This window comes from Calypte anna, chromosome 2 (assembly GCF_003957555.1).
Source record: "Calypte anna isolate BGI_N300 chromosome 2, bCalAnn1_v1.p, whole genome shotgun sequence".
NCBI classification, from domain to species: domain Eukaryota; kingdom Metazoa; phylum Chordata; class Aves; order Apodiformes; family Trochilidae; genus Calypte; species Calypte anna.
Window position 1 is genome coordinate 131,732,783 of NC_044245.1, and position 26,281 is coordinate 131,759,063.

Here is a 26,281-nt window from a genome sequence, read left to right on the forward strand (position 1 = left end):
ATCATGATGTCCCAGATAATGTCTCCTTGGTTCAGGCAATTATGGCTTCCAATTTCTTGCTAGTGTCCATTTAGCGCTCAGCCCCTGAAGATAATTCAAAGGGATGCTATGGCTTTGTTACATCTTAATGGTGCCTATTTTGACCCTGACTTTTCTGAATCCTCAAGCAACCCGAATTTAAAGAAATTAAGGAAATGTAAGATTTGCTTTATTCTTTAGATGCCCACTGCCACACACATATGCATAAGAAGTACAAGCAGTGTGAGCATATTCACATTGTACAGTACTAATCAAAGTAACCCAGTCTTCCACGAGTGAAGTATAAATGTAGCTATAGTAAAATCCATATTGACTGCCACAATTTATTTTGCTATAAAACCCTTTAAGGACATCTAGTTCTTTCCTATTAGGCAATTTTTCTCTCAATGGAGTGTGTCCTATCCAGTTCCTGCATGCCTGTCTTTCAAAGTTTTCTAGCCAAATGTGGTTTTAAATAATAAAAAAATCCTTCTGGCTAATTTCAGTTTAGCAAATAAAGATAAGAAATCATGGTTGCTCTTACCCTGAAGTGATCCATGATGTCTCTTATCTCGATATATATTTGAGAATTTCTGCCTTTGAGTCTGAAATTTTTCTCCGTTTCCAGACTTGATTCTATATTATTTCTCTTGTGAGGTTCGGTCTTGGACACTTATTGGACTTAAGTCTGGTTTATGAACACAGTGCTTTGCATTTAATTTCTTTTCAGCCCTTTGAGTAACAAATCTGCAGCAGCTAAGTACTGCAGCACTAAGTAATCTTGCAGCAGTGATAATCCAGAACACAGAGTGACCCCTCTTTTTCCTCCCCTTTGCAAGACTACAATTCAGCAGTATGTTTGAGTAAGCATATAACATATGTAACATTTAACTTTCAGATTAAGTACATGCAGGATGCGTTTCTGTAAGAGACAGTCTCAGTTAAATCAGGTTGTCCACTGTCAGTTTTAATTTGGCCAGGTTGTTGTTAGTCTGCATTTACAAATGTACCTCCTTCTTTGCCAGGCTGGATTTAAAAAGATTCTTTCTAAATTCAAAGGTTTTAGTTGGAGTTCAAAACTGGGTCTGTCTTTGCTTGGAATTTATTTATTTTATTGCCAAGAGCTCATATGGACTGCTTCTATTTACAAATGAATATCAAATTAACATGACAGCTGTATAATACAATATTTCTGGACCTCAAATAGTTTTCTCAGTAGTTTTCTTCTGAATTCACTCATAGTAAATAGCTGGTTTAGTTCTCTGTATCAAAGGAAAGGGTTTCTGCATAGATTCACTACTGCTAGCAGGGTAATAAAGCTTTTCTGTTACTTTGTGAACGAAAACATGAAAATTTATCAAGAGTAGATAAATATGAATATAATAAATTTTAAGAAGTTATTTTACTTTCTAAAGTTTTATAACCTTAAAAGTTGTTATAAATTAAGAAAATGGTATAAATTGTATTTTTATATTAAAATGGCCAATGATTCTCTCAGAGATGGTAAGAACTTTTATCAAAAATCTCTGAAGCTCTGAGAACTACTGTTTGGAAACAGTTATCTGTTACAGTGGCTCTTCTTCTTTGCTCTCTTCTTGTGGTAATGTTTAATAAGTAATCCAGTGGCCTAGCCCCCCCAAAAGTTTATTTTTGGTCCAATATAGAAAAAAATGCTAGTCACAGTATGGAAAAAGCTATACATCTATGAATTTAAATTAATAAAGAGCCCGATATATTGCAGAGTGGGAAAGATCCAGGTCACCATAGATGCTGTAACAGGTGATGTATTGTTCATTTGTAATGAAAGAGACCTTTGGAACAGATACTTCATATAACAATATTGTTACTTTTGAGTTGTGCATAAGATTTTTCTATGAATAGCAATATACATTAAAAATACATTATAATCACTGCTTTATTGTTTCTCACCAGTTACAATTCCAATAAAATAAACCTAAGACTTAAGTGGCTATTAGAGACATATCACAAATGAGTTAATAAGATACTTTTGACCAAGTGAATCCCAGGAGACTACATCACTATAATTTTGAACCTGCAATGTCTCTCTTTCATGTAAATTACCATAGGAATGCATGCACTGGATGGAAGCATTGTTATTTCCTACATCACAGCTGTCCCCATAATGCTGTTTTTGTTAAATTTCTACAGCAAATTAATGCAATGAAAGCCTCTCCAAATGAGCTAAGAAGACTATTAAATGGCATTAAATTTTCTCTCCTGCTTGTGACAAGCTTGTAAGTGAAATCTTCAGTGGGTCTTCCAGTCTCACTGCAGACATTTATCAGAAAGTATATGTTTCAACAATAGAAGATTTGTTCAAGTCCTCTTCCTAGGAAATTACAGCATACAGCTGTACTTCAGCACTTCTGCAGAGCCCTGCTGCTATAATGTCAACTTACCAAGGTGTTGAAGAGGGAAAAGAAAGCTTTTCTATATCCACTGACACAAAATATCTGACTTCATGATCTTCCTCACTACCATACTGAGGAAAGGAAGAGTAAGGAGAGGAAGAGATGGGAGAAAAGTGACAAATACTGAATAGTGACAAAGGCTGAGGAAAAGACTGAGGTGCTTAATGCCTTCTTTGCCTCAGTCTTTTGTAGTAAGACCAGTTGTTCTCTGAGCTGGAAGTCGGGTATGGAAGCAGAAAGAAGCCCCCATTATCTAAGGGGCAATGGTCAGTGACCTGGTACACCCATAAGTCTCTGGGACCAGACAGGATCCACCCAAGGGTTGTGAGGGAGCTGGTGGAACTGCTCACCAAGCCACTTTCCATCATCTATCAGCAATCTTGGCTGTTGACTCCCAGTTGACTGAAAGGTAGAAAATGTGATGCTCATCTACAAGGAGGGCCAGAACGAGGATCCAAGGAACTTCAGGCCTGTCAGTCTGTAGTCCCTAGCTGATGCTGGGGAAAGTTATGGAGCCCATCATCTTGAGTGCTGTCATGTGGCATATGTGGGACAGGTCCTGCTTGACTAACCTGATCTTCTATGACAAGGTGATCCACTTAGAAGATGAGAGAAAGGCTCTGGATGTTGTCTACCTGGATGTCAGTAAAGACTTTGACACAGTTTCTGACAACATTCTCCTAGAGAAACTGGCTGCTCCTGGACTGGTGTACTCTGATGGGTAAAAAATGGCTGGATGGCCAGGCCCTGAGAGCTGTGGGGAACTGAGTTAAATCCAGGTAGTGGCAGGTCACAAGTGGTGTTCCTTGGGGCTCAGTGTGGGGTCAATTCTGTTTAATATCTTTATCAGCAATCTGGACAAGGGGATTGAGTGCACCCTCAGTAAGTTTGCAGATGACACCAAGCTCAATGGAAGTTGATCTGGACAAGCGTGATTGATGGCTGAGGCCAATTGTATGAGATTCAGCAAGGCCAAATGCCAGATCACAACAACTCCAGGCAACACTATTGGCTTGGGGAAGAGTAGCTGGAATGCTGCCCGGCAGAAAAAGGCCTGGGGGGTGCTGATTGACTTCCAGCTAAATATGAGCCATCAGTACGCACAAGTGGCCAAGAAGGCCGACAGCATCCTGGCCTGAATCAGAAATAGTGTTACCATCAGGAGGGGGGAAGTGATCTTGCCCCTGTATTCGGTACACCTTGAATTCTGTGTTCAGTTCTTGGCCCCTCACAACAAAAAGAATGTCTGGGTGCTGGAGCATATCCAAAGAAAGGCAAGAAGGCTGGCGAAAGGTGTGGAGCACAGGTCTTATGAGCAGTGGCTGAGAAAACTGGGGTTGGTTAGACTCAAGACATGATTTGGTGGAGAACTTGGCAAAGCTATGTTAAGGGTTGGACTGGATAATCTTCAAGGTCTTTTCCAAACATAAGCATTCTATGAAAATGCTGGGAAGTCATTTTGGGAAATGACATTTCAGTTCAGGAAGTCATTAACTGTGCTACACAACCAAATGGATACATGGAAAGAGAGGTGTTCACCTCGTGAGAGTCTGTTTTGATAAGTTGAGGAGAGAAAAATACTGTGTTAGTGGAGGATATCTGAAAGGATATGATCCATGGTTTTTGAATTACATTGGTGTCCTAAGATTTGGGTTTGGGCCTGTTTTTTGTTTTTCTTGTCTTTAGAGAAAGAGTGAGTCAGTGTATTTTCCTAGTTTAGCATTTCTTGTTACTGCCTGCTGGATTGCTTAATGTACAGAAAAAATGGGCAGTACTGTGCTGTGCAACAGCATAGGATGCCTGCAGAAAGCTCAGTGAGGTTTTTGTGGGATTCATAATTGCTTTTTATAGCAGTAACAGCCTTCAGGGGGATCGTTGTCTTTAATTTCTCCATCACCAGCCTGGTTGGTTTGTCATATTGTTGATCTCCACAGGCACGATACAGCATAAAGACTCCCAGGTGTCAATGCGATTTTTTAGTTTATGTTTTGTTTTCTTTTCTTTTTCTGGCCTAGACAAAAGGTTCCTGAGGAAATTTGGCACTTACTGTACTAGTCATCCAGTCTCTGTAAAAAGTTTTAGGCAAGAATCTGACCCACTAGTCAGATTCTGTCCAACTCTGTAATTGATTCAAAAGCTGCATCCAGAGACTCCAGGTTTTTACCTATGGAGACAGGATGAGACTTTCCATTTGGTACATATGAAATAAAGCTGTTTCATGGAAAATATAATAGCAGCTAACCATATTATCATTCAGCTCTAAAATTATTATTTTCTTTTCTTCCCCTTTGAAGCACTAATAAGTCAGTCAGAAATTAGTAGAGGTTGCATGAAGTTTCTGACTTGTTTTTTACCGCAACATTCAAAAATGTGGATTGAACCAAGGTTTCTTCTGGAACTTTTTCATCTAGGGTCTGGAGCACTTGCCCACATGGTAGTCCATCTTACCTGCTGCAAAACATACCAACTATACTGTTGTATAGAAAGGGGATTCAAGTAATTTTCTCTGCCTTTAGGGCAGGATTCTTTACACTGTGAAATCTTCCCCCTCCTTAACCCAAACCTCACAAGCAGTTCCTTTCCTTCTTGGTCACATGCTAAGCAAATAGTATGTCTAAAGCAGGAGATGCCAAGACTAAAGCAAAGATCTTATGAGACTTACTTCTCTGCCTCCCTTCCATGAGGGTTTTCTTAAGCACTTTACTCCCATCTGCCTCCATATCCTTTTAGCTAAGAGTATTCTAAAGATCAGTATCTTATAAGGCACCTGGAGAACCCTGCATTTAGCACATATCTATTCCTTCAGTGATATAATCTCACAAATTAATTTTATTTAATCTCAGTGTTAAAATACTGTTGTATATATTTAACTGAATGTGTGTGTATGATTATGTTTGTGTATATGTACATGCAAAGATAATTTCATGTGTAAGTAATTTCTGTTTTCTGTTAACATAAAAGAGTATAGGATTTTCTGCCTTTTAATTTACTCTCTCCATTTGATAGTTCTGTTACTGCAGAAAGGAGCTAAACCTGACATTACAAACCCTTATTTTTCGGGAAATAGTCCATTTCTGGCACTACCAGAAGATATTCTAGGTAGGAAGATAGCTTTACTGGTGAGGGTGCCAAGCATCTAGCAAGAATAATTTGTAAGCTAGGATCTGGAAGGCCAGAGAGGGTTCAGAGTGCTGATGAAGGACTTGGCTTGCTCATGACCTCTTCAGATTTATTATGAGGTACTATAGGTCAATCAGAAAATTTCCTAGCACTTATTTCTTAAAGCATTTTGGTGAGGGAGGAATGGAGAAAAAACAAACCTGTGAAGCCTTCTCCAGTAACTGTTTGCTACTGGAAGCATAACAAAGATGTCTTCACTTCTGGTTTTACGAAGGAGAAAGAAAAAACAGCAAACTTATTTAAAGCAAATGTTTTTAGGACTCTGCTAAAAAAATAAAATTTAAAAATCTAAATCCCTTTTTCCTTATTTGAATTATATTTCCTACTTTTCTTAGCTGGTCAAAAGAAAGTGGTTCAGTGAAGTTAATCTCATTGTTGGCAGAAGAACACAGCAAGGCTTTCTTTAGTTAGACAGCATCCAAGGAACAAATCCTGCAATTCATGGTGCTTTCAAAGTTAACTGCCAAGTGAAATTATAGCAGCTTTCCATGCTAACCTTTTTAACCACACTGATTTCTTTAATAAGGGTAATTATTATAATCCGTTGAAATAAATAGAATTATGCATTTTGGGAAATGACACATGAAGCACCTCAAAGGCACATGAGACTCAGGAAATGGGAACTTGGTCCTTAGTGTAAGTTTCATGTGAAAACAGAATATTTCTGTTTGTGCTGCTATGACATAAGCACTATCTTAAATGCTAATATCACTTATATAGTAATGCCATAATTATTATTTCCAGTAGTAAATTATTATTTTCCAGTAGTAAATATTACAAGAACTCACTGATTTTATGGATTTCATTCCCAATGGAATAGGTTATTCTGCAAGCAGTAGAAACATTACTTTCCCTATCAGTATGTGCCATACGAATGAGCTCCCATGTGAAATAACAGATTCCATAATAACCAATTTATACTTCAGGCTTTCCCCAAAGGGACGTTCATAAGATCACTCACTCAGGGTCTGTTTTCAAAGCAGTTTTAAAAATTAAATAGCTCTAGTTTCCTACTTCTGTGTCAAATTTGAACTGATTTTTTAAATTACTGAAAAGAGAGAGACTGGATAGACATCACAGGCTTTCATCATACTTCCTTAGAAAACTTAGGTCAGAAATAGCATTACTGGATAAGGGGCTCTGATTTTCTGATTTCAAGAAGAATTTTTCTTAAGGTAAAGTAGAAGATTCTAGCTCTTCCCAACACTGATCTTCTTAGATCTTTCTAATATTTCTCATATTCAGGATAGCATTGGAACTGAGAACTAGTTGCTGTAGCATCTCTTTTCTGTAAAATAATCCCTAAAGGCTCTTGAAAGAAAATATAGCTTGTGATGTTATCATCTGACAACTAACTTATGGTGCTGAGAAGCCCCAGAAATACAGAGCCATTTTTATTTTATTTCCTTGCCTTCCTCTAGATCTGCGTCCTATCCCATTCTTTGCTAAGTGTTAAACGCACCAGTGTGAATCAGTGTGTACCAGCATATAACAAGAGAGTTAAAAAAGGGTAATAAAACATTTTCAGGTTTTCCTTGTGTTCCAGTCTTTTGTTACTGTCTAAATATCCTAAATAGTTGCATCATTTTCCCAAATCTGATGCCTTATGCCATTTCCCCTGGAGCGAGTGAGAAGAGACCCAGTGATCCCCTTGCTTTTGTGAGCACTGCATTAACTCCATAGATAGGTTTTGTGTAACAGAACATGTATAACAAAAACTTGAAAAAGAATCAATTCAACCTTCCTTTTTTGAAATAGACTTAGGCCATTATAAGTAAGGGGAAAGGAGTGTGGCTATAACCACTAAACTTCACTCTATAACCATTTGCTGATCAGTAAAGCTTTAGGAATAGCCTGTGCCTGCTTATGAAAATGTGCTTGAAAAGGAAAAATATTCTTTGTTAGTCTTTATATACTGGTGATTTAACACAAAAACAATTTACCCTGGTTTCTAGAAGTATTTCACTGTTTTTTTGATTGTCTAACACTGTATCTAATGAGGATTTTTAGTGAGATGCAGGGTACTGAACAGAATAATAAAGTCTAAGCTCTATGCAAGAACTTCACTGAAATATTATCTATGTATTCAGGCCTACATGTGTTTGTCCAAACACCTACCAGTTAGTTGTCAGAGCAAAATATGGATTGGCAATCCTCTCATCACTGTAGATAGTAATTTCTGTGCAAAGGTCCCTTTGCCTATACCCTGGGGCATAAGGTTCCCTTGGGGCATATTGTGAAATACTGCAGCAGATAATTCAGATATAGCCATGTAAACCATAGTATATACAGTGGTTTATAAACAGTGTATAAATGAGTACAAAAGGTATATTAAATTAAATTCCATTTATCAATAATGATGATGTAAGTCACATAACAGCCAAGTTTTATATTAAATATATGTATATAATAAAATGTATCTGTTGCTGAAGAAAGGCAGCAAAAAACCTATAGCTGTTCATTACTGTGTAATTTCATCAAAATCATAGGATGATTAAGATAAACCAGACTACTGAAAACATCCTTGAAATCAGGATGCTTAGAAACCAAAGCTATACTTCAGGCTGATATCCTTTCATTCCACTCAGTAATGAATCACATATCTGTTTCCTGGAGCAATATAGATTGTGTGGATGTATGTGAGAAGTATCAAAATTGTTTGGGTTGGGAAGGACGTTTAGAGGTCATCTAGTACAATCACTGCAGGGACATCTTCAACTAGATCAAATTGCTCAGGCCTCCATCCAACCAGACCTGTGATGTTTCCAGGACAGGGCATCTGACGCTTCTCTGGGCAACCTATTTCAGTGTTTCACCACTCTCATTATAGAAAAATTCTTCCTTACAACTAGTCTAAATCCACCCTCTCTTAGTTTAAAACCATTACGTGTGCTCTATCATGAAGACAGGCAGACCACTGATTGCAGAACTTAAATTTCCCTAGCAAAAAATGTATATGTGGTATACTGAGTTATTAATTCGATTTAATGATTTTGCTGATAATGCACTTTAAGGCAATAAGTAAATAAGAGCTTATTATTAAAACAAAATTTTGATGAGTCAAGGATGTTTACAGGAGATCAAACTGTAACCTAGAATTACAGCTACTCCTTTTTACGTCTCAAAAGCCAAACCCTACCTGTGTGAACTAGCTGCTTTTACCCTCCAGCCTCCCAAAACCTCCCATCTGAAACCTGTCCTTTTCTGTCTTCCCCTTTTTACTTTTCTTTGTTACACTGTTTATCCAACCACTGGCTGACAGTGTCTTTACATCCAAAATGCAAAGCAGACAGATGGGTGCCTCAGGAAAGAACATGACTAAGAGCACCAGCATCAGCGGGGACATGTACACCCTGGAGAAGAACGATGGGAGCCAGTCGGACACGGCAGTGGGCACGGTTGGTGGTGGCAGCAAAAAGAGGCGCTCCAGCATCGGTGCAAAGATGGTCGCAATAGTGGGTCTCTCGAGAAAGAGCCGTAGCACATCACAACTCAGCCAAACTGGTAGGAACTGGATTTTTTCCCCCTCTCAAGTTATAATTTAAATGTCTATAATGTGCATATGTTATGGTTTAATCATTTGGATATCCTGTTGAAGTTGCCTGATCAACAATATTCTGTGGAATGAAGAAAATGATAAAACGTCTTTTTTCTCTCTGGACATGTACTAAACTATTTCTTTTTTTAGGAAAGGTCCTTTTCAGGTTTGACTGAGGCTTTCATTTTCTGCTTGCTTAATGCACCAATTCCTTGTTTCTCAGGAGGCCACATGAGCTGCTGTACTTCTGTGTGTGGGGAATCCTTTCTGCAAGTTTGTGAAGGGCTGGTGAAATGTTGCAAAACTCCTTTGCTTTTGTCACAAATACTGTTTGTGTTTTTCAATATTTTTTTTTCCCACATTTGAACAAGCAACCTTGTTTTGAAATGAAACAAACTGATACATTTTATTACTTTCATAGATCTGTTTTGCTGCTTTTTAATTAATTCCTTTTCAGCCTACAAGTGTTCACCATCAGTACAGTTTTTCCCGATTTCTGTTTATCTCATTTAAAGTTTTATATTGAAGCATTTTACCTGGGAAAAAAATGACAACTTTTTCTTCTTTGATGCCCAAAGCACTTAAAAACATATGCATTTTTTTATATTCTTCCTATTTCAGAAAAAATCCATATAATGCACTCTGAAAAGCTCTCATTGTCAATTAAGGAAGCGGTATAGGACAAGTATGTTTTACGTGAAAAAAAGTTACTTTTGTTTAAATGCCATATATATTTTAAAAGTTTTTAAATAGTTATACACATATATGTAGTTGTGTATTTTAGAGTTTCTACATGACACATCTTTTATGTTCAGTGTTTAAGCAAAACTGTTGTAACATTGTCATATGTCTCAACGTATAAATTTATGTCCCATTCAAAGGTGTCCATTGTGCTAACCACCATTCAAACCTCGATTTCAGTTCTTGGGAAAGTTTGCAGTTTATAGTGTGAAACCAAAAAGTTTTAATGCACAAGTAAAAAGAGTAAAACAGTTATTTGCAATATCATAATTTGTGGTAAATATTGTAAGTAAACTTTTGTAGGAAGGAGATTTAAAGTACCTGGAAAGAGTACAAGCAAAAAAACCAAAAAGCAAAAAAAGGGAAATGAAGAGTAAGCAAGAGCAGTAAGAGTGTAGAAGAAGGAAGAGCCCAGAAAGAGAACAAAGATCTTGTGTGTCTGTCTTAATATGTTATGAGACAAGAGAATGAAATAGAAGAGGAGAACAAATGTTTGTAGTGAAAGACCTGAATATCATGGAAACACTGATGGCTCCATCGGTAGGCAAGTCCTTTCAGCAGTCTCATGCTTTACTGTCCTGTCTGTGGGTTATGGAAATGACAGTTGCAAATATGTTTTTATTTTCTCCAATAGGCAAAAGATAAAGTCATCTTTATACAGATCTGGGAAGTGTCTGGTTGAGCAGGAAAAAAACTTAGCCACTTGCTCACATAGAAATCTAAATTTTACTCATGTGATAGTACACATATATGTAGCTGTATTGATATATTTGGATATCAAGTCAAATATTATGCACTACATTACTAATTCTGATGTAATCTGGTCTTTCTTACTATAAAAGAGATTAAATTAATGATGTCTGCTCTTTGTATGCTCTTCAAGTATGTCTCATCCCTAGAGAGAATCTGTATTGTGTGGCTTGCCTGGATTTGGTTTAAATACCACCCTGTCTCAGTTATTTAGGACTTCTAATCTGATGTTTTTATCTTTTTATATCAAATCAGTTGCCAAAAAAACTGATTAGATGCTGAAATCAGGGAGAAATGTGAAATATAACTCTTTCAAAAAATACTCAGGGTTTCTTGACCCATTGACTGTGGATGGCATGTTCTGAAAAAATAACGAATAAGGAGCTGTATTTCAGTGTTGTTAGAGGAGCATCAGAAAGCAGGGAAACCTGCCAGGCAGCCCTTCTCCTTCAGATGCTCCCTGGGAGAGGTCTGGGCTGGCCTGTGCCTGGCCCCAGCATCAGTCACTGAACCTCTGACTGCCTTCTTCTGGAAAGGCCCCTCATGTGTGGGTTGGATATGGGTTGTTTTGTAGAGCTATTACCACACCAGCTCCAGCTGCCCTATTTGACAGTGCTCCTGAGGGGCCTTCTCTTGTGACCACATCTGGCTGCACCAAACAGAACAAGCACACGAATCATTCAAATAGTTGATTGATGCAAGCACACTTGGCCATCTGGGGAGGAAACCTGTGGCTGCGTGTCAACCACTGGATGAAGTATGTGTATGATTCTGTGTTTCCAGTGACACATGGTGCTGGCCTGTTGAGTGGGTGAGGGTAAGGTCACATCACCAAGAAAAGTTTTGCACGTCTCAGTCATCCATCAGCACATCATGGACACCAGTGTTATATGTGAAAGACAGAGGTTTAAAACTTGCAGTTGATATATTTAATGAATTTATAAATATTCCTGGTTTATTTCATCATGCATCTCTTTTCAGTGCCTGCACATGGAATCTTGTGTTGGTACAAGAACTGATACAAGGTCTGGGATCGAAACACTAATGTGCTATAGATGCCCTGTAAAACTACAGCTTTCTGGAACTGAGAGACAGGGAGCACATGCGTGGCAAAGCACTGCATAGAAACTGGTCAAGTTGTAAAGGGTTCTTAGGTAGTTGATGAAGAAATTATGCCATTTTTACCTGATCAACCAAGTACCGCCTTCCATATCAGGCTTGAAAATCGTAACAATAACATGAAATGACAATATTATTCTATGGAAAGCTGTGATCATAATTATAGAAACTAGGCTTTTCAGAACTGTGTGCTCATATGAAAGTCAGTGATGTAATGCCTACCAGTATTTCTGAAGCTTTTTTCAATTTTTTTTGTAAAGAACAATTGTATTTCAGTGTTGGGTTTTTTTTTCATTCATACTTTAGTACTAAATCTATGCCAGAAATTATTTTGAAAGTAGGTCATCATAACTGCTTTCAGGACTGTGAATCAGGTTTACAATGAATTGTAGCAAGACGTGTAGCAAGACAAACCTTTCTTCAGGGATCGTTGCCTCAAGTCCTTCTCAGTGGCGTGATATAGACTCGTGAGCTGTGCTCTAAGTCTATTGCCCACAAAGTGAAACTAGCAAGATTGGTCTGCCACTCAGTGAGCTACCAGCACACTCTCTTGACTAGCTCAGAAGTGAGCTACTTGGTGGGTGTGAGCCTCACCTTTTATTGGCCCCCTGGTCTTGCACATGCTCAATAGGGGGCCTGCCCTGATTGGGCACAGGTGGATTTGATACCGGCTCACACCCACTTCTTGGTAATCAGAGGCGTCTGATTGTTTTGTTCCACTACAATGAATGGCTTAAAAGGTGCACTTTTACTGTATTTCCAAATTAGTTTTATGCTATTTCTTGTAATTTTGCATGGTTGTTAAGAAATTGACACTCGAACTACACATGAAAAAGTATTTTTTGTTCTTGTCTGTAATATTTTTGCATATTCAGGTAGGAACAGTTGTTTGTGGCTTTGCAGGCAGAGGGTATGATAATTTGTTGTTATAGGTGGGAGTTAAAGGAGTTATTGTAATAACAATAACAATACTACTAATATATTACCTAAAAACTGTATTTGAATTTCATTCAACTATGGCTAGTGTATATTATGTATTGAAAGACCTCCAGAGAGAGAGAAATGAAACAAAAGTGCCTTTTTCTCCTTAGGTTCATGCAGTCTTAAAAGCTTAGAAAATTGCTGATCTAGTAACTCTGCAGACTGAACCCACCAAGAGTAATATATGAGAGCAAAACAATAATTCAAGACACTTTAAGTATCTGACTTCATTAACATAGGCACTAGAACTAATCTTTTCAAATTATCATAGAAAGAGAATCTAAGTGTGTTCTCATATCCATTACATGAAAAGATCTTTAGTGCTCTGTGAATCACTATTGTTATGAGGAAAGAAAGAGCAGAAAAAAATGTCAGTATTAAGATCATGGGAATACAGGAAGCATGAATATAAATAGATGGGAATCATTTTTTTTGCTTTTCATTTGGGCTAAAAGGAGAGTTGTAACTTATTTTTTAAAATTTCATACCTCTTTTTACAGTGTGTATCACTTCTGTGATATTTCTTTCCTATTATTTGATTTAATGAAAATCAAATAAAATCTATAATGAGAATCAAGTTATCAAATTAAATCAATTGTGGGAATATATCAGTATTTTGAGAACAAAGCAATTTAAAAAAAAAAAAAACTGGAATTCCTGCAATTTCTTTAACTTTGGAATCAAGCTAATGGTTGGATGACATACAAACCATTTTACTAAAGGTAGCTTTTACTTTAGACTGTAGTAGAAGACAAGGTACTATAGAGTGGCAAGGTAAATCAGAATTTTAGTTGTGTTTCCTGTACCTGTAAGTGCTACCAAAAAATAACTAAAGTAATAGTCCCTACACTTGAGTCAAGAGATCATACCTAGAAGTTAGAAAGAGTATGTGTTGCAGTTTCATTTCCTGATTCCGTATGCATTCTTCCTAGTGGAAAAGCTGGCTTTCCTTATAGAAGAAAATTAAGCAGAAAATGCAAATCCCAGGCAGCGTTTTAACAGTGTTTGCTTAGCTACTCATAGCTGAAATGCAATCCCTTTCCTTCTGGACATCCCTGAGGGACCTGATGCTCAGCCCTGCATACAGGTGCAGGCCTGTAAGTCTCGGTTGTATTTCACGTATTTCATTAATGAGTCTGTCTCCCTGATTACACCATCTTAGATCTCCCTTTCTCCTTACATGCACTGTCTCTGGCAGGTGGGTACCTGGTGTCTTGATTTCCCCTGTTTAGCAAGCATTTCTCCTTTAGCTATGAAAATATTTTGTTTTGTCATAAGTTAGCCAAGATCTATTGTGCTTGTGGGCTGCTTGTATTCAAAAGCCTAAGCAGTTTTCAAGCCTTTTTTTTAGAATCTGGACCACACCATGGACCATACACACTAAAACATTTTCTTTCTGTATATACACATGCACAGAGTCCAGTGCACTCTAAGACACTGAGTCCCATGATAACTTTGGGTATATGATCACAGTAAATGACATCTGTTAAAACAGCTGGCAATAAGCATGTAGCTGCATGACTGAAGAGTGACCAGTGCTTTATTGGCTGCAGACAGGTGTAACAGTGTGTTTGAACAGAAGTAATTTTTCCTTGTTTTTCTCTGTAGAGTGTTACTCCAAGGTACAGGGTTCTGGAGGGTCTTGCACATGTAAATCTGGCAGAGGACTCTGGGGTTCAGCTGACACTGCCTGAGCTGCAGTTCCTCTGCAGTGACAGGGTGCTCCATGTAAGATAATTACTCCTTCTGCTCGGGGAATCCTCTCAAGATAAGTTGTACAAAAGAATTGGAAACGTATTGAAAACTATGTATAGTCAACCATAAGACATAAGCAAATACTAAAATTTAGCAAAATCTCACTGTAGCCAAAAGGTTTTTTGATTTGGTTGGTTGGTTTTTGTTCGTTTGTTTTGTTTTTAATGACCAAGATAAAGTTTTTCACTCCTTTAGCAGGAAGACAGACTTTGGCAAGATGCCACAGATGGCATGAAGATGGAGGGCTGTAAAAATAGATTTTTGGGGACAGCATGTCATGGTGTTCTGAGCTCTCTTAGTATCCTGTATGATTCTGGTGTGGTTGAACTGTGGCATTATATTATTCAAGTTATATTTCTCTGTAGCAAAAATCAATTGACTCAGTATAAATAAATGATGGTTGCCCTTGAGATATTTAAATAGTGTTCATCAAAAAGCATTTCCATTTTAACAAATATTGAAGAGGTCCAAAGGGTAAGCCCACTGAAACAAAGTTAAAGTATTTTGAAATTTTTATATTTTGTGGCTTCATCTTTTCCTAGAACTGTAAAAGTGAGTATCTCAGAGAAAAAGCTTGAGTGAGATTTTTTTTTTTATGTGTTAAAAGCCAAATTTTGGATTCTATGTGGATTGTAGGCTGTTGATGCTCTAAAGTGATGTGTTTCTCAAGTAGAATAGTCTGACCTCTGTCTGTCATGAACCAACTATGTAGCCTGTAGAGCAATTGCTTCAATTACTGGAATAATTGAACAGAATCTATCAGGAACATTGGTCTTGGTCTTGTATGGAATTTCACATTTCTCATTTCAAAGTTTGGATTTATATAAAAACCAGTGTTCAGCCACATACACAGTATAAATGTTTCCTGTCAAAAACAAGATTTCCACCAGTAGTAACTAAAGGAGAAACTACATTCATTGCCTTTTGTTGTATAAAATGGGGTAGAGTATGGTAAGCAAAGTTACTGAACTAAAATTGCATTTGTCTTGATAAAGTACACTATTATTGTGTATACCTAGAATTAATTTATGTGGCCAGAATGGCAACTGAAATTCTAACTACTTTTAATCTGACCATGTATTTTAATTTTTTTTTAATCACATTTATGTAATTTAGGTTATTTGAAGCAAGCCATTCATTTTGGGTTTTATTCCTCTCCTACTTCAGAGACAAATGTTAATGAATTCCTTTAATATGTAGAGTTATACTTGTATCAGTATTCCAGATATGTAATCTGACTCAGTTTCAAACCAAACCCAAATTACATTGATAGAAGTATAGGATTTGCAGTTGACAAGAGATTAAGGCCAATTTTTCCTACTGATTAGTTGGGAATTGTGACCTGAATCTTTTACCAAAGAGAAAGCATCATTATAATAAATACATTACTAAGAGCATTAATCAGCTTTTACTAAATAAACTCTGGAGAGCATGTTAAGAAATATACAGAGACTCTTAACTGCAAAATAAAAAGGCTGAATACACAGGCTTTTAAATACATTTTACTGAGGCAATAGATTTTTACCTATAAATTGTTTTCTTCCACATGTAGGAAAAGGCTTGGAAAGAAGATAAGGCAGTACAAAATGAATTCAACTCTCCTAAACTGATTTTTTTGTAAAGGATTAGTTATATAATTTAGTCCATGTATTTTCATAAAACTTTACTAAGAGATGGATGCAGTGAAAAGAAATATATTGCTGAGGTGCCAGAACTGAACTACAGACAGTTCTAGTTATGATCTTATAGAAGCCCCCTGGAAGACAAAGTGTGGGAGACACCTTATGCTATATGTCAGCACCAGTTTGATACAGATGAGAAGGAAGTCCTGTGATGAGATGAGGGAATGGAAATAAAAGCCTTGATTTTGGGACAAATTGTGCAGATCATGAACACCAACTGAGCAATACTGCACCAGTCACAAAGCATTCATCCAACTTCCTCTCTGTAAAATGTACTTACCAATTCAGTGAGAAGCACACCCATGAGATTTCCAGCTGACTGGGTAGAAGAAAAACTAACTTCCCAGGTTGTAGGTATTTATATGATTAAAAAATAATTATTTTTCAAAAAATTATTATCTGTGTTACCAACCCCTTCCTTAAACAGCCACTTATATTATCACTTGATCTCATTAATAAGGGATAAAAAAGGAGAAAGCTGTGAGATCAGAATGCTTAGCTTGACCTTCCACAAGATTTCTTCTTTCTGTAATTAGAGGTAAAAATAGAGAGAGAAATGTAGGGTGATCTTTCTTGGTAATGATACTGCAAAGCTATCTTTTCTTATTCAGAGCAGAAGAATTCTCAAAAGATCTCTGCTAAAAAAAAATATACATCTGATAAAAAAAAACTTGAAAGCTGTTTTATTTTCAGAGTAAACAAAATTTCTTCTTGGTGTTCTTACATAAGGAAACTCCATCACAGTCCTTCCTGAATTAATTCAATCTGGAGAGCATTTCTTTTCTAGGCTATGTGAGTGCTACCCAACAGAATAATTTATGCTTTCCTTAAGAAAGTGTCAGTTTGAAAACACCTGTGGGGATTTTATAAGCCCTTAGTTATGTGATACATTATAGGTGAATTTCTTGCTGGATATTCTGTGAAAAAAAATTCTGACTTCATTCTATTGAAACTTGAGAGCGTAAACATCCTTATAGGACTTTGGGAATTATTTAGTTTCCAATTTATCTGAGATGTCTAGAATAATTACTTGTAGTTCAGAGTTCTGTGTGTCTATTTTAGTGAAGAAAAAAAACTTTTATTTGTTTTCAGCTTAAATAATTTCTCTAGTATTGTCATATTTTACAAAGCCACATGAATGACTACTGTTTGTATTCTTCCCAGAAGGCTAATACTCTTCTGCATATTACTCAATGAACCACCTTCACTAAGGGCTTTCGTACTTTGATCTTGGATAGTTATCAGAAGCCTGGATTTAGTAACAAAAAATAAATGACATTTATATTTACAGGTTCATTAGACTTGCATTTTTTTTTAATTAAAAATTTTGTAATAATGCAGGATTTCCTTCCTTGTACTTAAACTAAATGTAATACTAAAGGTGATCTAGCAAGTCATATCTCCATACTGAATTTGTCTTTAACACAACTACATCACATTCAGGAATACTATTAATGCACTTTTGATAATTGGGTATTTTTTTCTAAGGATTGAATAATAAATATACAAAATATATTACCCAAAAGTAAAAAAAAAAAAACAAAACAAAACATTACCTGAAAGTAAAAAATCATTAACATTTCCCCCAAACTGAAGGTGGTGTTAGAAGTTTGCTTTGCAGACCAGTTCAAAACAGCTCTCTGACCTGAGAGATATTTGCAACTTGTAGATATTGCAGTATAAAAAAAGTTCAGATTTACTGCACTCTCTTATTGACCATATCAGCTGGCAGATGCCTGTATTACAAATATGTGGAATATGAGCTCTCCATAGGAAAAAATGGGGTGATAAGCATTATAGTACTTGTGGGTTTAAACACTACACATGGGAAATCTCATAGCTATTGGGAATACAGTTGTGTAAAACACGCACATAGCAATTAGCAAATGCTTTAGCAATGGATAGTGAGGGTTCTGAAGGCATCACAAGTGCATCTACATTCAAGGCAATAGTTCAAGGACTATTGCCACCATGGTGAACTTCATACTTTTGTAACTTTTTTTTTCATATTTAAGTAGTTTCTAACTAAGTTTCTAATCTTCTAACCAAGATTTTTCTGAACTTTCAGTAATGGTTTTGTTATGATGTTTTGAGTACTGCTTGAACAAAATGATAGGATTTTCTCTAACACTGTTAGGCATATATTAGTTCAGTTAAATTCTTCCTGCTCAGGTAATATATGAAGAAGCAAAAAATGTCACTGAAAACATGTCACCAAAGGAAGAGAACATGCACATTGTTCTCGAACCATTCTTAATGAAGCATGTTTAAAAAAAGGTGATTCTTAAAAAAAAAGAAAAAATATATGTTTTCCCTCGTTAGCTAGATATTTTGTGTATAATTCTTTGTCTCTTTGCATAAGATGGATATATCCCTTGGGAGATATTTTCATAGCAGTCCTACTTTTTATTGTAAATAATCAAAACATAGTCTTCTTAACCACTGGGAGGACATTTCTCTTTTTACACCTATTTTTAGGAGTATTTCCTGTGCTTGCAAGAGCTTATGTGAATGAAAAGGGGTGATAACACATGTGAATCCACTTTTCACCCAAAAGCAATCCTGTTTTCTTCAACTCTCTTTCTTTGCTAGAACCACTAAAGAATGAAAGTTGGGAGAAACCCTTCAGCTGCCTTGCTGCTGCTGTTATTACACTTTGTGGTTTAATGTCACCATCTTAATAATAATCATTCATGTCTTCATCAGGGATAGAAATGGTAGGAAAAGTAGAAAATCATGTGCACTTAAACAGGTGAAATGCATAAAAGTCTAGAGAGAATCATTCCCTGTGCTGTTCCATCAGCTACCCAGTGACTGAAGAGCATACTGCTGTAGGAGTTACCTCTTAAAGCACCACTTCTCAGCTAGTGCACAAGCTAAGAGACTACTTATGTTCCATTAATGTACTGACAGAAGGCAGGTGATGACAGGTACCTGTTAGAGATCAGGATGCATGAAAACGAACAGATCAGTCAGTTCAGCAGTGGTCTGTAGGTGCTCAGTGCACAGCAGAAGTCATTAACTTGCATGCCTTTTCCTATTCCATTTAAGCAAGTGCTTTCACACAGCGTGTTGGCAGATTTTAAGAATTGTTGAACAGAACCCTGCTGAGAAACGGATTCTTTGTGATTCTGAAATGAATTTTCTCAGATGGTCCAAACTGGATCTTGGCTTTTGCCACCATGCTTGTCTCTTCTCAGTGGGGAGATGAATCTAGCCATGTGCCTGTTTTGTCCATGTTGCACATTTTCCACTTTCATGTGTCAAGGAAGAAACTTTCTGTCATTTGGTTTCACGTTGGTGCCATCCTATAATCATTTGGCATTTGAAGATACACAGTGTATATGGGAAGGAATCTGATGGTTTCCTTCTGGAGACACCTCTAAATCTCTCAATGTTATGACCACTTAAGGTTACATCTATACAGACAAATAAAAAGAGCAGGATATCTCTGTCTGGTTCAGAGAGCAAGATCTGGCTGATGTCCATATGGCTGACTCATCTTAAGCTTTCCTCAGAACAGGAGCACCTCATTCCTAAGTCCTATTGGAATCCTCCTACGCTCATGTCTTCTCCCAAACTGCTTTTTGGGAAAGCTCTGCTAGCTTGGTTCAAAAAAGTGGCAGAGTGGGCTAAGAAATCCTGGGGAGGGTTATAACTAAGGACTCTGCTCCTACAGACTCTGGCACTATAACTAATAGCCTGAGAAAATTAGTGTCATGCAGTCACTCCTCCATGATGGAGGATTTATTTGTCTGTATGCAGTCTCCATAACACTTTGTAGTTTTATAATGCCTTGGTTAACTTCATCTACATTTGAATGAGTAGACCACAAAGTTAATTAAATTCAGGAGGAGAAGGCAGATGTCAGAACAACGTGCTCCTAATACTTACCTGCATATAAATCCTATGTCAGCCTCTAACTCCACATAAATTGCTGAGTTTTATAGCTTTGTATTTTGTAATTCTTTCTAAATATATATAGAAGTATGGGCAGGATAGGTGTGGCTGAAATCACTGTCACTGTGATCACACAGGCAAATCTCTTTAAAATCCTTGAACTTGCTTTTCATTTAAATTTTTGGCATATCACCAAGAATTCTCCTCTCATCTGAAAGTACTTTGCTAATTAGCCATTTTTAGCTAATTTGCATTCCTTCCCTTTAGCAGAGTTAAGTGTGTTTGCCACTTCCATCTCCTGCTTTTTCATCACCTCTCATCCAGAGTCATGGTTTGTCTTTCCAGTCTCTAAATACCAGAGAACACCTTTTGTTGCTTTTTTTTTTTTAGCACAGCAAGAGTTTGGATGTCACTAACAGTAAGTAGTCAGGACATGAAAACAGGCATGAAAACAATGACCTGCTAGGAATTCTCTAGATTCTAGAAAAAAAAAAAAAAAAAAAAAGGAGAAAAAAAACAACAACAACAACAACTTGATAAATAAAATAATAAGAAGAAACTGTTCCATCAGTTCTTTTGAGAACAGGGACCTGTGTAAGACATTGGTCTTAAGTCAGTATGAAAGGTAATAATATTATAGGATAAAATGGAATTCTATTTGACTAGCACAAATCCACAGATCCAGGATGAAGGGCTCAGTACCTGCGGCTGATAGCAGACAGCCTGCTGAGAAGATTTCCATCAAAGAGAAACCACATCCTGAAAGCAAAAGTGATTGGTGAGGGTGAACAACAGCAGGAGGCAGCGAGGCAGACTTTAATGTGACAGCAAGAGTCAAGTGGTGAGGGAAGTGGAGTATGGAGGAATTAAATGATTATATCAGTGAAAGGAGAAGGAGGCACACACAGGAGAAAGCTAAATGACTGCATGGATCTGGCTGCAGGTTAGGGTATGAGAATCAGGAACAAGGGAATTAGAGGAAATATAGCAGCTGGGAAGGAATCTGAGAAAAGCCATTGTGAAGAACTGTGCTATACAGTCTTGGCGTGGCTAGGATAATCCTGAGAAAGTAGAGTACATAAGCAATTCACACTGAGATGCCTTTTTTTTCATAGGTGTCCTGCTTTCTCCCCAGTTTGTCTTAATCCTTAACTAATTTTCTGCTACTGTTTGGGCTCAGTAATTAATTATTGTTAGAATATCACCTGTTGGTTTTTAAGAGTTGTAATATTAATTAATATTAATATTTTAATTTTATTTTAATTTAATATTTAATATCTTCATATCACTTGTAAAAGTGTTTTACTTTCCAATAGTAATTAAAAATCACTGCTTTGTTGGGGAAAGAAAATCAGGTTATAGTTTCACAGGTCCATCCTCAGTGGACAAAAATAAGGCAGCCGTGTTAAATTTTTTATTTATTTTGAAATTAAAGTTTGTCAGTATTTTTATGTTACCTTAAGATGCCTTTTAAGGATCCTTTTTGAAGCATTTCTTTTCATTTTGCATTGAAAAGTAGAGGGAAAATGTCCAAATTGTTTTGGAAAAAAAATGGATTAAAATCTCAAAGAATGCAAGCTTCATTTAAGTATGTATTTAGATGTATACACTTCTGTTAATGATATATGTGTATAATATACACATATATATACACATATATTTTATATATACATATTTTAAAGGTTTTTTATTTCTTCCTAACTGAAGTTGTTCTACAGATACTAGAGGTATTGGAGCCTACACATACCCTCTCAACAATAATCTTACCTCTCGTATTCCATATACTCCTGTTCTTGATCAAATCTAAATCCCTGGAGCTCTCTTACCCCTCTTCCACATCCCCTCCTAGTGGGAAACAGAATCTTGATTTTGGGGACTTTCCAGTGCAAGCTCTTCTGCACGGTGTTAGTTCTACTGTTTGTTCTGTAATAAATTTGCAGTAACAAATGTATTAGACTTCTGATCTGTCAAAAGACAGCTTCCAAGACCAACTACAGATCCTTCTCTATATTCAGATCTTGTGGAAAATCTAATATATTTCTGTCATGAGTGAAGAAGGCCATAGAAGTACTCCAGGAGAGAAGGGTGAGACTGATTCACATGCAGGTGTGGAAATGATTTCTTAGTGATAACTATTGCTCCCACCCACTCCTTAGAGGGTTGAAAACACACCTTTGTTATGCAAAGCCTAAACCCCAAGCAGGAAGATCAGTTGAAAGAAAAATGAAATGAAATGAAATGAAATAAAATGATTAAATGAAATGAAGACTTCACCATTTATTATTCCTAGGGCTTTTTTTTTCCTGTTATTTTTTTTCAGCATTTTATGATTGATCCTTGCTTGCATGGAGTACTGATTTTTCCTAAACAGTAGTATAACACAGGAATGATAAGACTTGGTATTGCTGCTCTCTGGGCAAAAAGAGATTATTCTCAGCCTGTCTGTAGAAAAAATTCTAAACAAAGTATTTTTTAAGATAAACACTACTTTATAATAGCACCCTTCCCCAGTAGTAGGCAAGACCTATTTATTCTTTCTGCATTCAGTTCTGCACTGTATGCTCACTTCTCTCCTTTAGCCCAGGATACCTTGAGTTTCTCCAGTGTTTAGGGATGCCCTCATGTACTTACTAGTTAAAATAAACTTCCTTACCTACTGCTCTGACAGACTTTCTTGCTTTTTACCTCCATAAATTTAACCTCACTGTCCTGAACTTCAACATCCCCCAGGATTCTTCCTCTTACCCTTACTGGGCTTTGTTTATCATCAATTTATCTCTATTCCTTTCACTCTTAGAGCAAATCTAGATAGCATTTAGACTATGTAAAAATTAGCAAATAACGTTTGCTCAAAAAGGTGGGTAAACCATGGCAAGGAGGTTATTATTGATGGCTTCTTGGACACCATTTATGAATATATTCCTTTGCTTCATTACAAAATAGTCTTGTACACTTACAAACTAGGTAAATATTTTCTCTTTTACAGTATTAGGCCCTAAAACTTGGGTTTCATGGTTGCCCATTTACTAGGAAACACAATGGGGCATGTGAACTAAGTGTTTCCTCCCCATGAAAGAAGGGAGAGGAAACAAAGAACATTTATTATGGGACAGGAAAAGCTTGTTCTCTCTCCCACTCGCTCTGTTAACATATGCATATGCACACTATAGTTAATGGAAAGAAATGACATTATTCTAATTCAAAAAGGGAGGTAAGATGACCATTCAGAAAATAAATCTGGGGCGGGATACAGTTCAGCCATGGAGAAATGAACATGAGGTATTGGACAGGGTAGAACTCAGGGGAAGTAGTTTTCATAATAAGATTGGTTCTGTGCACTGCTGATGTATAAAGTTTGAATGCCTAAAAGGATTCTGCCCAAGTTGCAACTCTCCTACATCAACAGTTCCCTGACTGCTTTGACAGAAATGTGGTTTTCTGTATGCTTGGCTCTCTTCACATTTCCTGATTGTATGTTGAACCTTTATTCATATAATCTGATGGGCAGTAACAGTATGCCAGCAAACTGTATCATACACCTCTACATCCTATTTTGTCTTGTAATATTTAAAAAAAAAAAAATTCATTCTATCCTAGCCATTAACAGGGGATATTCCAATACCTTTCAGAACACTTGTATTTTACTTCATCTGGTCATAATAAGCACTCAGAATTAGTGAATTATGTTGCAAGTAATTACACAATATGATCTTACTAATTTTGAGAACTACTGTGTTTCCTTCTATTTTGTGAAAGCAAACAATACTGTATTTGTTCACAAAAGTGATAACTTGCAGGAATAGAAATACAATATAGACATACTGCCTGAAAATTGTATGGGCAAAGAAGCAGGCATAAGCAGAGTGGAGCCATTTCACAATACAAGTGTTTATGCCAATGAATGCCATGTGTGCCTTTTAAAACATTTTTAATACAATAACAAAACTGTTAGCATAGAAGGATAATTACAGTGTTACTTGTATTTGTTCTGAAAATAAATTGCCAGTACAGACAGACATTTGAAAGCCATAAAAGGAACAGGAATTCAAGTTCATTCCACCCTCAAATTCATCATTCAGAGGTTCTGAGCACGTACATTATCTTTGGATTTTGCAGAAGTATTCAATACAATGTTAAATAATAAATGTGTGGTCTTGAGAGTGCAGATTTTTAAAGAAAAGGTCACTAAAAGCATCTCAGTCATGAGGAAAACAGATGTTTTACTTGCTGTTAAACTCCAAAGCTCTTTAGCAATCTTTTAACCTAATTTTCATATGACCACTTACCCAGATTCATCACAGACAGTACTTATGATGATAATATTATTTTTAATCAGCATCATAAATTCTTACCACATTGTATCTCTGTTTCCCCCCACCACCTTGCCAGCTGAAAAGATTGCTTTGAAGTTGGATCCAGATATTCTCATCTGTCTTCCTAAATGGGACTTTTGCAAAGAATCAGATCCAGAGGCTTCCTCTGCCTTTGTCACTCCTGCAGGTGTACAACCAAGCAGGGCAGTTAGCAAAAATCATCTAACATCTCTTGATGAGAGACTCAAAAATAAAGGTATTAGTAAGGGCACCTGCAAATGCTAAGTCTCTTCAAATTTAATGGATTCAAAAGTCCTGCAGCAAGGAACCTGCATCCTCAATGACACATTCCAGCCATGGATTCTGGACTGCCCTCCCCAGTCAAAGAACTATGTCAGATTTTTGATTCAAACTGAGCCTGAAATAAACTGAGGGTAAAGAATCCTCTCTAATGAAACACTTACTTTCTAGATACAGTCAATTATTAGATATATTTCACAGAGCAAACTTTATTTAGTACTATGGTTCTCAGAAAATTTCTTTCCTGGTCTTGGGATATAGAAGGCTTTTTTCGGATAGTGCTGTTTTAAAAAATTAAAAAGTAATTCATTCTATAAATTTCAGTCATCCTATATTTGAGTTAATAATAGAGTTTACAAAGTCTAAATGAAATTATTACTTTTATTTGGTGTTCTCTGGGATTAAAAACTACAGTCTCTTTCCTCTTAGGTTCCCTTTCTCCTCTTCAAAATCCTAAGGAAGAAAAAAAGGTCCACAGACTCTCCTAAAAGTCAGCAATTTCTGTTCTCTAAGTGGAAATACATTTGAAAGTGAAGGATCATTTTCTAAAAATAGCCTAATCTTACGTCTGTTCTGTTTGATACATGAGGTACAGCTGATACTCACTAGTAGAGTGATTATAAAAGGAAGAGTTTTTCTTGAGGCAGTGAAATGCATTAAGTCTTCTTAATTTAAATGTGTCTAGGTAGCTTATGGATGCCAGTTTGTGTGTTCGAGTTGAAACTTTGACTCAAATCTACGATGTAGTCTTATAAAATAGAAAGCAAGCTTCATGTTTATGTAAAACAGCCTTCTAACAGTAACTTTGGATGCTGTGCCAAGATGCAGGACCATAGCGTGAAAGCACAAGTAAAAAAACAAAGTAATTGTCTGCAGAAAAATTGTCTAGCAGAAAATCATAGAATGGTAGAAAGGTTTGGGGTGGACCTTTAAGGGACCTTAAAAACATTTATAAGTGTTGGTATCACACCTGCTAAATTGTTGGTGCTGAGCAAAGACTCCTCTTTTGTGCCTTTTTATTCCCTCAAAACCCAGAGCTGATGCTTTGCATTGTAGTTGTTGGTTCTCTGTCCCATGAGTGCACTTTAGCTTGCAGACAGAGATGGTCAGAGAATAGCATCTGGAAGGACCTGCTTTTCCCTGCACCTCAGGGAGCACATGGTAGGGACTCAAGGCAGTGGGAAAGGCAATGATCACATTACTTGGTGGCTTAGTTAGCTGAAAACCAAGTCAAATTTTCTGTAACATCAGTTGTGTGTGTTCTCTAGGCATGTGGTAGGAGACTCTGTGGCCTCTGTAATGGAATTAGTAATAAAAACAGATGCGTTTCTCTGTTAGCTTCACCCAATCCAAATAAATTCATATTTATTCATGTAAATTCAGTTTGTTCAGAATCAAGAGTTGCTCCTCAAATCTCACTCCCAAATTAACATGCCCAGCTGCTCCAGTCTTTTTGTCCTCTGTCTACTATCCCCTGTCTATATATATTGCATATTTCCCTGAATTCACAACTGTCATATGATTATTGAAGTTCCCTTTCAGTACTGTCTTCCCACTTCAAATTTTTCCTCC

The 26,281-nt window shown here is 36.7% G+C and overlaps 1 protein-coding gene across 37 annotated transcripts in view; it reads left to right on the plus strand.

Annotated features, from left to right (window-relative positions):
* Nucleotides 1–26,281, plus strand: part of RIMS2 (regulating synaptic membrane exocytosis 2) — a 419,884-nt gene that overhangs the window by 360,226 nt on the left and 33,377 nt on the right. For 14 of the 37 annotated variants that reach the window (XM_030444581.1, XM_030444582.1, XM_030444583.1 and 11 more), the window contains one exon: nucleotides 8,893–9,134. The exons of 22 other annotated variants lie outside the window; for them this stretch is intronic. In XM_030444581.1, coding sequence (XP_030300441.1) covers nucleotides 8,893–9,134 — 242 coding nt within the window. The remainder of the gene's footprint in view (nucleotides 1–8,892; nucleotides 9,135–26,281) is intronic. One more of the 37 variants, XM_030444618.1, reaches the window with a different exon arrangement.